This window comes from Ochotona curzoniae, unplaced genomic scaffold, assembly GCF_017591425.1.
Source record: "Ochotona curzoniae isolate NIBS_2020 unplaced genomic scaffold, NIBS_Ocur_1.0 scaffold_3890, whole genome shotgun sequence".
Taxonomy (NCBI): domain Eukaryota; kingdom Metazoa; phylum Chordata; class Mammalia; order Lagomorpha; family Ochotonidae; genus Ochotona; species Ochotona curzoniae.
The window spans coordinates 2,114,707-2,131,138 of record NW_024467115.1 but is presented as its reverse complement, the minus strand read 5'-3'; the positions used below and the strand labels follow the sequence as shown (position 1 = coordinate 2,131,138).

The 16,432-nt window shown below is 36.3% G+C and overlaps 1 protein-coding gene across 2 annotated transcripts in view; it reads left to right on the top strand.

The window, feature by feature from the left end:
- The window catches only part of MAN1A1 (mannosidase alpha class 1A member 1), a 173,884-nt gene that overhangs the window by 68,354 nt on the left and 89,098 nt on the right, over positions 1 to 16,432 (top strand). For both annotated transcript variants that reach the window (XM_040965569.1, XM_040965570.1), the window contains one exon: positions 117 to 197. In XM_040965569.1, coding sequence (XP_040821503.1) covers positions 117 to 197 — 81 coding nt within the window. The remainder of the gene's footprint in view (positions 1 to 116; positions 198 to 16,432) is intronic.

Genomic DNA, 16,432 nt, shown 5'->3' with positions numbered 1-16,432 from the left:
TCTCAGGATATGAGATTTGAACAAAATTTCAGAGTTTATTACAGTTTATCATGATGTTGATGGTTATCTGAATTATGTGCTGTTGTGTTTGAATATCCTTTGTTTTGTGTCCGTAGAATGCTGAAATTTCTGTTTTTGAAGTAAATATTCGCTTTGTTGGCGGACTACTCTCAGCCTACTATTTGTCTGGAGAAGAGGTAAGATGCAAAGTGATGTGTAAATGCCAAATGTCCTAAGTTTTAGCTCTTGTAAATATGTCTTTTTGATATAATTAGGAAGAAATCCATTTTTTACTGTCACATTTTATTGGACTTGTGGTTTACATTGAATTTTTTATGATGTATACTAATTAAGTGAGCAAGATCAGGAAACTTTGACAAAAGTCCTTTTGGGGATGTTAGGTAATGACTGAAAAAGCCTGGCACCATTGTGTTATGTGTGATGTGATTAACTGCAAGTTTTATATATATATATACCTGGGGACAAATTAAAATAAGTTAGTGGAGTAGCGGGTTTACAGATGAATTTTTCTCTTAAAATTATGTTAACATCAGTATAATGTTAGCTTAATAAAAGCATGACAATGAAGAATGCACAGCAGGGAAGCCCTAGAGTGTTACTGAAGATTCCGAGTGAATGGTGCACTCAGGTTTCCACTGAACTCTGACACACACAGTATCCCTGTACAAAGTGCTCGGTGATCTTCCTGAGTGAAGGCTTGATAAATTACCTGCTGTTTAGAACACAGCAGAAAATTTTAGTTTAGGTCCCTTTTATTAATAGATTAAGAAAGAATTTTTGTATTATGCTCCTAAAGGGTATGAGTGCTGTTTTCTTAAAAGGTTTTGGACAACTTTATGAATAACATATGTGTCCACTGAGAACTGCTAGAGTGGACCTCAGTAAGTGTTAAAAGCTGACATTAAGGAAAAACAGTCATGCATTTCAGCTGTGTGACAATCAGATTTGTGTTAGCTTCACACTCTAGGCAAGGAGAGTGGCTCACACCCGTGGTAGTATTTCATGTGTCTGCTCTCCTTCAAATGGATTTAAGCAGAGTAATAAATCTTCAGTGAGGAAAGTTCCTCGCCATTGTTCCCGTCTCTTAGGTACTTTTCTAACCACAGCAGAATAGTCCTCTCAGTCTTACATTTTCTTTGTTTCACTGTGGATCTTTGTAAAATATGTGGATGGCTTCTGTATTTGCCTATTTCCATTCTAAGTGTTAAACTCTATCATCATGATCTTTGTCACCTTCCTAGGAAAGGTAATCAGACACGCTGGCACGTTACGATTCGTCCTCCCTTTTTCCAATCCAAAACCATTTCATTTGTCCAGTCGCTTTACAATATTTGAAGCATTGAGCTAAGAGATTTCTCATTTTTTAAAAGTCATCCTTAAAATTAACTAGTGCTGTAGTGTTAGCATGTTTATGCTTTTCAAGCACTTTGAGTAACCAGCACCTGAGCATTCTCATTTTGACACACTATATTGATTTTCACTTTCTCCATAATGGAGAAACTTGAAGGGAATCAGCACTGCGTCTTCTACAGCAGAGCCTACCAATAGAAATAAAAATATATTTTGTATAAATATGTACATAATCATGTGTTTATACAAATGTACATATATAATCGATTCTATGTATCCATATATATATACTACTGGGAGATGTTATAGACAATCTGTAGACAATCTGCCTAAGATTTTATAGCATTTTAAAAATATACATTTAGCTAATTTAAATAAGAAGCAGCTAAGAAATTTTTTTCTGTGATGTTTGCTCTGATGGTAACACATGCGGCCATTGTTTTATTACACCTAGGCGTTCTGCACTTTATTTTGTTAATATGTTATTTTCATTTTATATTCTTTTTAATATATTTATAAAACATTTAATTTTATTTCATAAAGCTGTTTTTTTTCTTATCACATGTTTTCCTATGGGTTACCTAAATGTTTACAATTTGATTATATCTAATATTTCCATATTTTGAATAATAGAATCATTCTGTAAATATTCTCTAAAGTATTGCCAAGTGAAAAGTGACAAGTACTAATTCCTTTAATTTAGTCTGCATCTGTCTCGTAGTTATCTTGTCACTGACAGTTGTCTTTCAGTTGACTAAGGCATTCAGGAGAATTGTCTACGAGGCTTATGATCAGGAAACATTATTTTGCCTTAAGTCTCTGAGTAACATATTTATCTCCCTGTCAAGATGAAAAAAAAAAAAGAGAGAGAACAGTTAACACTAGCATGACCAAAGTATAAATTGTATGTATTGGCTTCAGATTTTTGATAAAGTCCAAGACCACACACTTCCATGTATATCAAAGGATTTAAACAGCTATCAACATTGATCTTAAATTATTTCATAGAGGCACTGCAAAACCACTACAATTTATCATTCCTGTGTCATCTCCAAAGTTTAGGAGTGCTTCAAGAACATTTTGTGAATCACCTTCAGAAGTATGTACACTTATGGGAGAGTATATGACATAGGGGGTTATGCAGATTCCAGGGTCAGCTATTCTGGACTTCAATCTACATTTGTGTTGATGTGCCTGAAAGGCAGCAGATCGGAGACCGAGCTTCTTGGGTCGCAGCAACCGACATGGGAGACCCAGATGGAGTTGCTGGATCCTGCTTCAGATGGGCCTGAGTGCTGTGCATGTTTAGAGAGTGAACCACTGGATGAAATACTTTCCCTTCCTATTTCTCTATGTCTGTGTTTGTCTCACTGTGCCTTTTTTCCCCTTAAAAATGTATTTAATTTTGATAGAAAAGGCAGATTTACAAAGAAAAGGAGTGGCTACAACAGCCAGAGCTGAGCCCATCCAAAGCCAGGTGTTTCTTCTGGTTCTCCCACGCGGGAGCAGGGTCCTGAGGCTTTGGACAATCCTCTACTGCTTTCCCAGGCCACAAGCAGGGAGCTTAGTGGGAAGTGGAGCAGCCAGGGCATGAACTGGCTCACATATGAAATCCGGTGCATTCAAGGCACAGATTGAACCACCAAGCCATTGAACCAGATCCACTCTGCCTTTCAGATAAATCAGTAGACATTATTTTTAAAAGAAACATTTAAAGTTGCATTGACTGAATTTCAAAATCGTTAAGTATACATTGCATAAAAGCAAGAGAAACTACTGATTTCTATAACATGCTTCAAGAAAATTACACATAGAGCCATTTGCTGCAGGAGTACCAGCAGAACTCTAACCTGGTCAAAGAACAGTAGAGTCAGTACCTGCAGTAAACATGGATTGCAGGCAGATGTTTTAAAATATAATACTTTCTATCCTAGCTCATTTAAAATATTTGCAGTATCATCAAAAATGATTAACCTTCAACTTTTTAAAACTGTGTAAGAAGTCAACAGAGTCACAAACACATAGAATGGAGATAAGGGTTAATGCTACGTTGAGGTGATTTGGTATTAATACATTTAATTTGTCTACAATAAGGGTAGGGAAACTGAAGTCCTTACTCATGGGGGACAGTAAGTATAGCAGCATCTAAAATCTCACCAGCAGTCTCCTTTGATACAGTGGGATCAATCTGTGTCTGAATATGTAGTAAGTTTGGGAAAAGCTGCATCCTGCAGTCTATCTTGGAAATTCACAATGCCAGAAAAAGAATGTAATTGCATTTTATTGATCCTGTGTTTTTTATTTTTGCTTCACTACACCACTGTGGTTTGCTTTTTGTGTGTATTTTTTTTTTGTCTTGTTTTTTTTTTTTAATGTAATATAACTTACACCAGGTTAGTATATTGGTGCTCCAGAACAAATTTTGGGAAGTGTCATTCTGTACAGAATAAGAGTAACCAGAAAAAATAGAACTGGAAATGTACTAATACAAAATACAAATAAGTAACATAAACTTGAGAGATTATAAGAGATGATAACACACAGGCTAGAACATTATGAAAATAGTATGTAATATTACTTGCTGTACAATAAAACCCAATAGCTCTGTTGAGCAGCATTTAATAAGAGAAAGTGAAGCCAAAACAATTACACATAGCTGAAGAATAACCAGGACCTGTAACCACGAGATCTCCTAGAATTAGTCGAAAATTTCTTCTACCCTTGTCTTATTTTGCTCAAGACACAGAATCTCTGCAGAAAGTCTAATTGACATGGTTTCAGTTATATGCAGCTACTTAAGGTTGTATGGGAATGGATGAAAGGGTCTGAAAGAAGTCAAACAGAGTTTGAAATCAGTATCCCATGAAGGCTAAGCATAAGAAAACTGGGCACTTAGGAAATGAAGGCCCTGGTAGAAGGGTAGGGTGAGTGGGTTTCCACTATGCATCTGCTATTTTAATGTGGGTGTCAAGAAGCATAGATCTTTATAGAAAGGTAGCATTTCATTAAATACCTGGGGAAAACTACCTAATTTGAAAAGATAATCTGCATTTCATTTTGAAAGCAGCAAAGTGGTTTTTCCCTTATCCCCCCCATCCTGTGTTCCATACACCAGGAGAATGTGCTGAGAGAGATTATTGAGTACGAGGAGTAGCTGATAGCACCAAATATGGACTGCTAGGGCAAGGAGTACATGCGGCGCTCAGCGAAATGGGAAGTGGGATAAGGTAGAGAATGTGAGTTTATTGGTACAAAGATGTGTTATATTTTGTTTTTTTTCAAAGAGTGCAGACATTTGGAATGTTTGGATCAGTGTTTGTTTAATGATGGATAATCATAAGAGTATTTGGAAATCCTCTTAAAATTAAGCTATTTTGATGTCATTGCTTTTCAAGCTCGATGTCAGCCACAATCCACCAGAGAAAGACATCTCCCAGACTGTCTCCTGCCCCAGTCTGAAAAATAAATAAATAAATAAATTGAAATAAAAGTTAAAATGACTTACAGAATATGTGCTTGATGCAGACAGAGTTATGGAAAAGCTGAAGATAAAGTCAAGGTATATTAAAGTTACAGGTAAATTGCCAGCTTATAAATCATCGGGGTCTTGTGCTGAAATATGCCCTCAAGAATTCTAGTGACCAGACTAAAGAAACGGAGGATTAATAAAATTGGTTTTGTTAGTGCTATGAACACTGAGCATTTCATAATACATAATGAGTAACATATTATGTATATGAAATAAATTTTCCATAAAACTTACAATTCTTCAACTACATACTATTGTATAAATAGTAGAAGCTGACATAGCCTTGAATCTGATTTCTAAATATTTGGCACCTAAAGGAAAAGGAAATTAAGAAAAGTTACTTGCTTTTAATAAAATATGTTCATCTTTTTCGGCTTAACACAGTTGTCACACATAGTACCAAAATCAAATCAGTGAGAACCCCAGAATACTTTAAAAAAATTGTGTGGGAAATAGAAATAAAATATAAGTTGACATAGACACAGAATACTTTTTGAAATCATATGTACTGGAGTCTTCAAAAAACTAGAACGGTTAAACTATGCATGAATTTTGATTTTTACAGCAAAATAAATATATCTTTTAATTCTATTTTTCCACAAACCTTTGAAGTACCCCGTATGCCTAAAGCTCTGTTTTTTTCTCCTTGACCTTCGTGGGCCCAGGTGAGAGCAGCTCCTCTTTGGGTCATTTTTAGTCTCTTTGGGAAAGAGCCTGGTACTCCATACATTAGCTTTCAGTGTATCTAGCTGAAAGATGCTTGTCACACCTCCTCTTAAGTAATTAGCTGGAACAAGTCATCTGGCCACTGTACTTTAAAAGGTTAAGGAGGTGGAGCAGCACTACCACCATGTCCCTGGAGAATGAGGTGAACAAAATTCATAGCTTTTACAACGGCTAGAGAAAGGGTATAAATATCTTGGTGGATAAGAGCGGCAAAAGGTACGAATTAGTGAAAAGACTGGTTTTTTGTTTAGGATCCCAAACTGGAAGCAGTCAGCCATGTTGTAAAAGTCTCATATATTTCAAGACATATGGAGAGAACAGATTTTGGATAGCAGTACACATCTTCACTAAGTTTTCAAGTTCATATCTAGTATTCTAACTCCTGTTAAAAGGTTCTGCAACAAATGGCTGCTACTCCACAGGTTTCTCCCCTCGCCTTTCAGTTCCTCACAGTAATGTTGACAAACAGACATAAAGTACCCATGAGTAAAGAATAATGTCACATCACACACTTGGCTGAATTGGAACCAAGCACTGCTTTGTGCGTCTGCTCCTTCCCCCCGGGGGGTGATCAGCTCAGAGGATCTGGACCTTCTCCTTCTCCCTGTCTCTCCCTTAATGAGCCTGCTCAGAGAGATGAGGTCATAGGTTGGCATTTCAGTTTGTTTTGAATCACTTTATAGGTCACAGTGATTGTTGAAACCAATACTTCAAATCATTTGTACTGCTTGCATCACATTGCCATGTATTTTTAACACTACATTTGTGTCTGTCTGCTTTCAGTGAAAGTGATTTTGTCCAGGGACATTCTTGCATACTTTGAGACACTGCATTCTATGTTGCAAAAACAATGAACAAGAGAAAAGCAGTCCCCACTGACAAGTATTAATACAAATATCAATTTCATAACTCTATAAAGTTGGAGCAGATACTGTCTTTATCTGCGTTTTATTGAGGAAGAAACGGAGGCATAGAGGAATAAATAATTTGCCCAAGGACATTTGTAGTAAAGAACTAGGCCTGTAACATGGCAGTCTGTCTCCAAGATACTGAGTAGTATTAAGATGTTAAGGGGACTGAGTCCAGAAGAATGATGGCAGCTATAAGCCTGAACTTATGAGGCATCAACAACTAAATGAGAACTGAAGAAATAGTCTGGAATGGGGTTGCCCAGGGCCCTATAGTCTGAGAACAGAGCGCCTTGACACTTTGGCATTGATGAGAAGCAGAACGCAGAGAAGGAGATTGAGAAGCAGGGGGAGGGAGTCAGAGAAAGAGGAAAACCAGGAGAAAATGATGTTACAGAAGCCAAGAGAAAATAAGATTTTGTGAAATGAAGTACACCATTGTGTCAAATGTTAGTCCCAGGACAAGCTGCAAAAAAGCCAGTATCTTTAAGAAAGACATACCAATGTGGAAGTCTCAAATAACTATACTGAGGATATAGGTTAGGTCAGGTTTAGGCAGGTAGGGGAGGGTGGGATTCAGCAGGCCGATGGCCGTAGAGATGAGTGGTGCTCCACTGAGATGTGGAAAGAGGACAGACATTTGAAAAGAGGGTGTAGCTTAAAATCGTCATTCCAGGGAAAGCTGACTAAAGAAATATTGTAGAGTAGATTCTGGAAACTGTCTAAAGTGATGACTGTAATTTATGGTGGCTTCCGTCCTGCCAGATGGGTGATTCTTCCTTCCATGGCTGAGCTCAGCAGTTCAGATACAAGTATGGGAAAAGTAGTGAGTTAGTTTCACTTGTGTTTTTAGTAGCCAGGTGACAGAGACATTTTAAAAAGCGTGGATTTGAAGGCAAGTAGCCAGATTATTTAAAGTTGGAATTGGAAAACCCAGTGAGTATTAATGAGAGAAAATGGAATACGTTTCCTGAAGTTTAGTTTAAGTAGAAAAGTAGTACTAGCAGTAGTAGATTAGTAGTGATAGTAAGCTCTGCAAGTTAAAGCTGTTATGTTGGGCAGTGTGACTCTCCAGAGGTGGTCTTCTTCTTCTTTTTTTTTTTTATTGTCTTGTTTTCTCAATGAAGCAGTTTTAAATAATATCATAATCCAGGACACCGTATGAGACCATGTGGTTCAAAGGGAATTTTACTGGAATGCCAGTGTGGATGACTATGGAATAAATTTTAATTGAGAAACTATGTGATGTAAAAATTATTTTTTTTAAAAAAATCCTCCACCAGTGGAGTGATTTTATATTTGCTGAAGTATAGTGCTTACATAGAGTTCATGTACCGAACAAAGGTGGCTTTTAAAACAAAACAGAAGAATATTCATACAGGTGTTTAACTGTATGAGTATTTGCACAGACATTGCCACCTGTAAAACCTTAACAACTTAGTATGTATGAATACAGTTCCAAGTAGAAACAAATGTGTATTGGCTCATTAGCTGGATTTAATGCAACTATACCTAAGTAGAGCTGTTTCTTTGAAGTTAATTAATGGAATTTGTCTATGTGAATATATGCAGTAAGTTTGGTCTTGGAAATGTGAATTTATTTGAATTTTTTTTTAGTAAGACTTATGTAGTATGTGGAAACTACCAATAGATTTACCAAATAAAAAATGCCTTGCTTAAAATCTTTATGGTTTCAATGAAAAAAAAAATCTTTATGGTTCATAATTAGCAGCTTTCTAAAGTAAGTCCTCTGTAGATTTCATTTGCAAAGCTTTGTTGTGTATAACAGTGTAGTTTTTGGTTTATGTAACTCTAAAAGTTCTTTAAGACACTTTAAAATAGTTAAATTTACATAATTTACATATCTTCTGGTTAGCCATTTTACTGAGGTCACTTATAGTAAGTTATGAAATGTTTTTCCAGGAGAGATCATGGAATATGGAATTAAAAGATTAGTTTAATTGATAAGTTTGTTTTGAATTCCCTGCATCGCTTTTTCATAACATATTTTCTATGTGCATTTTGGTCATTATTAATCCTATACTTGAAAGTGGAGAATCACAAACTTATAATTTGGCTGAAAGTTTATTTACCTTGTTATTACAATAACCTAAACCTTGAGGACAATTCTTGCTTTTAACTTAAAAACTGCTTTTTAATTTGAACTGTTCCATTCCTCTGAAGCAGTGCTGATGGAGAGGTTCCTGGGTCCTGCAGAATGAAGACATGCAAGTCTTCCTTGGCTAGCATAAAGATTTGTTCACAAATAATTTTTGGAAACACTTTCATATTTTTATTCTTACCGTTAGGAAGCTAGGGCAAGAAAACAAGCAGAAGAGATTCTGCCTTGATTTTACATTGACCTATTTGCTGATTTAACCTGGTTCTAACCGATTCTTTTTAGTTCTCGGTATGGTATCACACAACTGATGCAGTTTAGAAATTGCTGTCACACTCTGCTTTTCAGATGTTGGTTATAACGTGACATTATGATTTAAGTAATGACATGTTTAGTGTCTATGTAATTCTTCTAGTCAGGTAGAAAATACCCTATGTTAATGTGTTCTAACAACCTCAGCACATTCGTGACCTATTGCTTTGTGACTGGATTTGTAATAATATTAACTGGAGTTTAACCGTGAAGAATCAGTTATGGTAGATTCTATATGTGCTCAGTCTTTCCAATTATTATATTTTTATTAATGTGAAGAGAAAAGATTTTATTCATTCTATGAATATCATTCCAAGGAGGAAACCACTTTCCCCCCTCTCCTTTTATTGTGTTTAGTCCATTATATCATACTGCTTTATTCAGTAAATGTATGCTGAGACCTGTTATGTACCAGAAGATAATATGATTTTGTGGGATTCAATAATGAAACAATTGGACAAAATTCTTGCAATCCTGAAATTGATATGTTAGAGCAATAAATGTAAAATATGAAAGACCTTCACAGGATGATGTTATTTACTGATAAAACAAGTTCTGTGTAAAGATATAATACAATCATATGGTGAAGAGTGATTGGAGGTGGGGTGGGCAGTAGATTAGGATTAATTCAGTCAATCTGGAGCCATAAATTGAATGACATGATGGAACCATCCATCAAAGACTTAAGGAAACTAGCATTTTAAACGGAAGAACTCCAGAACTCTGTTTGTGCTTCGTTCCTCTCACTTGAGATGAAGAGAAAGTAGTGAAGAACATGGTGGTAGCGATTGCGGTAATAAGAACATTTTTTGAGGTCTTACTTTCTGCTATATTGCAGTATTAGTACTGGCAAAGTTATGAAGTTATGTACTCCCGTGATGTAGAAGCACTAAACACTGCTGTAAATCTCATGTGTCTGCTCAAATATTATCACCCCAGAGCCGAGGTTACCCATGGTCAGTACATCATTGTTCTTCTCATTTCCTCATTAGTTCAACATCTAAACCTCATAAAATGAACTAGCAAAAACTTTCTGTGGGCCATTAAATGTTCCATTGCCTAAACCATGAAAAAGACTTAAGTTATGAAAACTAAACCGCAGAACAGTTATAACTCTTATGAATTAATACCAAATTTTATTTAAGTTGTATTGAGAACGTATATTCACTGTATTTACTTTTTTCTAAACAAGAATTTTTTCACATTGTTAAGTTGAACATATTCTTATTCTTCTCTGTATTTTCATACTTAATATCCCTTCCCCTTCATCAGCAGTGTGTGAAATGCTTTTCATTTTGCAGTCAGTGCATGCAGCAAAAACTTTGAAATACATGTAAAATGTCCATATGATTTCAACATTAGTTTTCCTTATTGTGAATTACTGTCAGAAAAAGTTCAAATTGTTGGAAATATTTTTATCAGCATTTTGGTCTGACACTGTGATGATTAAATATACATTTCTCTTTGTAAGTCGGACTTATTGAAGACAATAGTAATTGAGAGGACTGAATGATTATAGATGTATATAATCTGGAAAAATCTTTTTCAATTATCTGATAAATATGAAAGATAAAGGGATTACCTTGTCATTTCAAATGAAACTAGAATATTTTAGGTTCATCATCAAATTGTGAAGGCTTACCAGTGCAGTTGGTGTGCTTTTATGTAATCAAAGAATTCCTGAAAGCATTTATAAATACCTCATAAATCAACCATTTGTGACAGCAGTTTAATAAATTTCTCCAGGCTGTGAATAAAGATTTAGAGCCCAATTGCCTATTTGGTTTTCAGTTTTGTTCACTTAAAAAACAGAGAGAAACCTCAGGTTTACTGTATACCTCAAAGTAACTTTTGAGGTATACAGCAAAACAATTATTGAAATATCTATTTAACTTAATAATTAAAGATTTATAGTGAGCGTTTTATAGCTTGAATAATTATTTTATTGTTTTCAAAGAGAAAACTCAAAACCAGTGACCCTAACATTAGATCCAATGTCAGCATCCACCAGGAGCGTTCTCTAGGGATCCATCCTATTGTAGAAATTCAGTTCATCAAATTAGGAAGTTTAATCAGCACTGAGGTAAGTGGACAGTGCCTTCATTTCAAGTACTTAACTGTTCACCACTGCCTGTTGCAGCACTTGCCATTACTGTTAGTCATTCATCCAGTGCATGCCTCCCAAAGCTAAAAGATACAGAATCATTGCTTTCCCACTTTCTAAACACTCAAATAGAAATGTCAACACCTTGACTTTCTCTCTCCATCTTTGTGTTTCTGTCATATTAGCAAAGATTAAAAACAGTTTTGATACCCAGTTTGCTGAAAGTTTGGTGAAATAATCATCTGTAGATACTGCTCCTAAGAATGTAATTTAATACAATTTTCCCAAGATATTATTAGGCACTGTGTGTGAATATATATAGGAAAGACATTTATGACAAAGACATTTGTTTATGTCTTTTCTACATTTGAGAATATATCCATGGAAAACAAGCTAAGATGTAATTTGTTTCATGCTCAGATAATGGATGTATTTTTTTATGTGTGTCTAGTAAGGAAGAAAATATCTAAATAATCCAATAGTCAGGAATAGTGGAGAGAAGATCATGGAATCCTCACATCATGAGACAGCCAGTGAAGTTTGTTTGGGTAACTTATTAGATGACATTGACAATATTGGCAAAATTCCCCTAAGTGTCATGGTGGATTTTTCTCCATTTACTCAGCAGTATTCTTCTTTGATTTCTTCTTTGTTTGTGGAGAATAGACTTTCTAACTGAAATGAAAAAAATTGTTTACTGTGTTTTAGTTTCTTGAACTTATTGTATATCCTGGTTATTAACCTTGTGTCTGAGGTATCGTTTGCAAGTATATTTCCCATTCTGTTCCTTGCCCTCTCCGTTTCGTTGAATGAAGTTTTCCTTTGCTGTGCAGGAGTGTTTACAAGCTGTATTTCTGGGGTTTTACTCAAGAAATCTTTGCCTGTGTCAATTCCTTGCCATATTTTTCTCATGTAGTATGAACTTGGTTTTCGGTCCTAATCCATTATGAATTGATTTTCTTAAAGGTTGTAAGGTAGTGGTCTTTTTGTTTTTGCTTGTGGTGATCAATTTCCCAACACCATTTGTTGAAGACTTTCCTTTGTCCAAGGAGTAGTTTTAGCTCATTTGTCGAAGATGAGTTGGTTGTAGATAGGATTGTTACTGATACAGTATAACTTGGGTCTTCCGTTTTTCTATAAATATTCATATGTTTTGTTTTGAAACTGTGGTAGGAATTTTTCTGCCTTCACATTCCTTCATCATACTGATAATCTTTCCCTATTTCTATAGTTATTGTATCTTTTAGGCTGCTGGTAATAAATTGTTTTTATTTTTGTTGGTCTTGGAAGCTCTTAGTTTCTCCTTTATTTAGGAGATCTTTGCTTGTACAGTATTCTGAGCTGTATCTCTCATTCTGTCTTGGCCTAAAGGGGTTTCTGATGAGAAATCTGTCATTATAATTGGAGATCTTTTAATGGTATTTTCCTTTCTGCCTCACACATTTTCAGATATTTTCCTTTGTTTTTTGGTTCATGATACTGTTTCATAGGCCAGTCTTCTTGGCGTTAGGTAGAACCTAAATGTGTTATTAATTTTTTCATGTCTATTAGCCATTTGATTCTGTTCTTTTGATTTTCTTCACTTATTCACAGGATTGTTTGCTGTGCACAATTTGTTTCTGAAGTCCTTGATAAAGTCTGGATATGAGTCCCCTGTCGGTTATATGATGTGCAAAGATTTTCTCCCATTTGTTGCTTGTTTCTTTGTTGATTTTGTCCTTCGCTGTACAGAAGCTCCTCACCTTGCTGTCATCTCATTTGTTTCTTTTGGCCTTGGACTGCCAGGGCTTCTGGTGACTTTTCCAAGTCTTTACCAGTGCCTATGTCTTACAGAGTGCTTCCTAGATTTTCCTCTAATAGTGTGATGCTTTGGGGGTGCAGATTTAGGTCCTTGATCCATATAGAGCTGTCTTTTGTATAAGGTGAAAGGTGAGGGGTCTTGCTTCCAACTTTGAAGGCTGCTATGCTTTTATGCAATTTCGAAAGTTTCACTGTAGTATGTCGTGTGAAGATCGTTTCTGATCATGCCTGTTCTGTTTTCTTCTTATACATAGATGAATGTTCATATCTTTCTCCAAATTGAGGAAAATTTGTGCTCTTTATTATTTATATTAGTAACAGTGAATAAATTTCCTAAGCCGTTCTATTTTCCCATTTTTTTCGGGAACTCTTTTTTTTTTTAAGCTTTATTTATTTTTATTGCAAAGTCAGATATACAGAAAGAGGGAGACACAGAGAGGAAGATCTTCCATCCACTGGTTCATTTCCCAAGTGGGCGCAATAGCCAGTGCTGAGCTAATCCAAAGCCAGGAGGCAGGGACTTCTTCCAGGTATCCCACGTGGGTACAGGGTCCCAAGGCTTTGGGCCATCCTTGACTGTTTTCCCAGGCCACAAGCAGGGAGCTGGATGGGAAGCAGGGCTGCCAGGATTAGAATTGACACCCATATGGGATCCTGGCATTTTCAAGGCGAGGACTTCAGCCGCTAGGCTACCGTGCTGGGCCCTCAGGAACTCTTAAGATACGTATGTTTGTTCACTTATAGATATCCCATAGGTCCAAAGCATTTTCATTTTTCCTTTTTTTTTTGTCTTTTATTTTTTTTTCTGCCGAGAAATTTTAACAGATGTGCTTTCTATGTTGGAGCTTAAGATTTTTTTTTTAAGTTTTCTGGAAAAAAAAACTTTTCTGACCACAATCCTGCCTTTAATTCTTAAAATTCACCTTTTTCCTCTTATGACATTGCTTCATCAAAAAGCCTTTTCTCAATAAAAACTAAATTTAATTCTTTATACTGTATACATTCCTGTTTCAGAAGATAACTTATTTATAATTATTAACTGATATTCTTCTTAGTTCACATGGAAATGGAAGTGGCATAAAACTTAAGTAAACAGATTGATCATCAATACATGCTTGTCTCAGAGCCAAGTACTCAGTCTTTCTAATGGTAAAAACAGTTTAAAAAGACAGAGGCTGAACCTGGCACTATGACTGAATTGGCTAATCTGCTTCTTACAACCACTGGATGCTCCAGTTTGTGTCCTGGCTGCTCCATTTTCCTTACAGTTCCCTGGCCTAGGAGAGCCTGGAGGATGGTGAAAGCCTTAACACCCTGCGTTCCTCTGGGAGTCCCCTCAGAGGCTCCTGGCTTCTGGTTTCGATTCACCTCAGCTCCATCTATGGCAGCAATTTGGGGAGTGAACCAGCAGATGGAGGACATTCTTTCTGTCTCTCTTTCTCTCTAAAATCTGCCTTCAAAAATGATTTTTCTTAATTTTAAAAAGTTTAAAAAAAAAGACTCAGATTAACAACAAGATTTGCCTACTTCCTCATGTACTCACAAGCAAATCGACACCAAGTGTGATGCAAAATAGTGTGCAGAATGGTTCTTTTTAAATTGTGCATTTGAAATCGCTTTGCATTTCCTTTAAACAGCTATTTCAGAGTTTAAAAATTGGAAATATTTGTGATGAGTGTATAGGTCCTGTTATAAAGTTTATGTTCATTGTTAACGTAGAAAGAGATGAAGATACTGAGGTACCTGGCATGACTTGTGACTTTGTCTTTTTCCCTATGATCTAATAGAAAGAAGCTCTTAGGGAGACTGAGCAGACAAGTTTCTTGTTGTTACAGCAATAAATATCCTTTAAGAAACCTCAGCAGGAACGCATATTTGCTTGAAAAGAAGACAGTAGGAGAAAAGCTGTTCGGTCATGAGCAAGGTTAGGAAAGTCAACCTGGTCTGAGAGATGTAGGAGCTAGCTGTGACCTACCGGAAACTCAGGATTCACAAAGGAACGTCTCGATTTTACAATGGAAACTCAAGGTGCTTAGAATGTGTAGTTTTTCAAATTTATACTATTGGAGTTTCTTTTTAAAACAAGTAGATATAAAGGGTTCTGCACAGTAGCCTATTAGCTAAAGTCCTCGCCTTGATCATGCCAGGATCCCATATGGGTGCCGGTTCTAATCCCTGCTTACCATCTAGCTCCCTGCTTGAGGCCTGGGAAAGCATTCAAGGATGGCCCAAAGCCTTGGGACCCTGCACCCGTGTGGGAGACCTGGAAGAAGTTCCTGGCTCCTGGCTTCAGATTGGCTCAGCTCCGACAATGTGATCACTTGGGAAGTGAATCAGTGGACTGAAGATCTTGCTCTCTATCTCCCCCTTTCTGTGTATCTGACTTTGCAATAAAAATAAATAAAGCTTTTTTTTTTTAAGTGGATACATAGACTATATTTTGTAACTACATAAATATTGCACTTTTTTGGCTTTGAAATATTTGTTTTTTTAAATGTCTTGGAAAATCTATCAATGTGATAAAATGTCAGCATCATCTTTCTCACTGCACTTTCTCCTCTCCCTAAAACAGTGCCCCTCCTGGTGTTTGAGAATTTGTAATGGTGACGCGCTTTCATAGACTCTCACAGCGTGTCATTAATATGTCTTCCCAAAGGAAATTGCCAAGTTTTGTCTATAGATAAAGTATGAGAGACATATACTAAATGTCAGACATAAAGCAAGCATAATCCAAATATATATAAATATTCCAAAACATTTTATTTTCTATCTATTTGAAAGGCAGAGTTAGAGGAGGAGAGATAGAAGGCTGCGGCGGCCAGCTAGGACTAGGCCAAATTCATGAACCAGGAATGTACAGTTTCAACTCCATTGAGCAAATATTAAGAATGCCTTGGGCCCAGCGGCATGGTCTAGTGGCTAAAGTCCTTGCCTTGCATGCCCCGGGAACTCATATGGGCGCCAGTTCTAATCCCAGCAGCTCCATTTCCTATCCAGCTCCCTGCCTGTGGCCTGGGAAAGCAGTCAAGGACGGTCCAAAGCATTGGAACCCTGCACCCGAGTGGGAGACCCGGAAGAGGTTCCCGGCTTCGGATCAGCGCAGCACTGGCTGTCGTGGTCACTTGGGGAGTGAATCATCAATGAAAGATCTTCCTCTCTTTCTCTCCTCCTCTCTGCATATCTGATTTTGTAATAAAAATAAATAAATCTTTAAAAAAAAAAAAAAGAATGCCTTTACTGGACCCAATGTTAAGAGTATGTTTAGATTCATAAGAAACCTCAAATCTGTTTTGCAGAGTAGTTCTACCATTGTGCTTTCCTATTACCAATGAAAGTTCCAATTACAAAGTTCACCAACACAAAATGCTGTATTCTAGGTTTGGGAATTTGTAATCAGAATTGTTATCTCAGGGTTTTAATTTGTATTTTTGAGGTCACGTGTTCTAGAGCATCTTTTCATATGCTTACTTATCATTCAAATTATCTTCTTTGGTGAAGGTCTTTGCCATTTTTTTTCTCATTTTTTTAATTTTGAATGTTTGAATTATGTGTTACAATTTCGT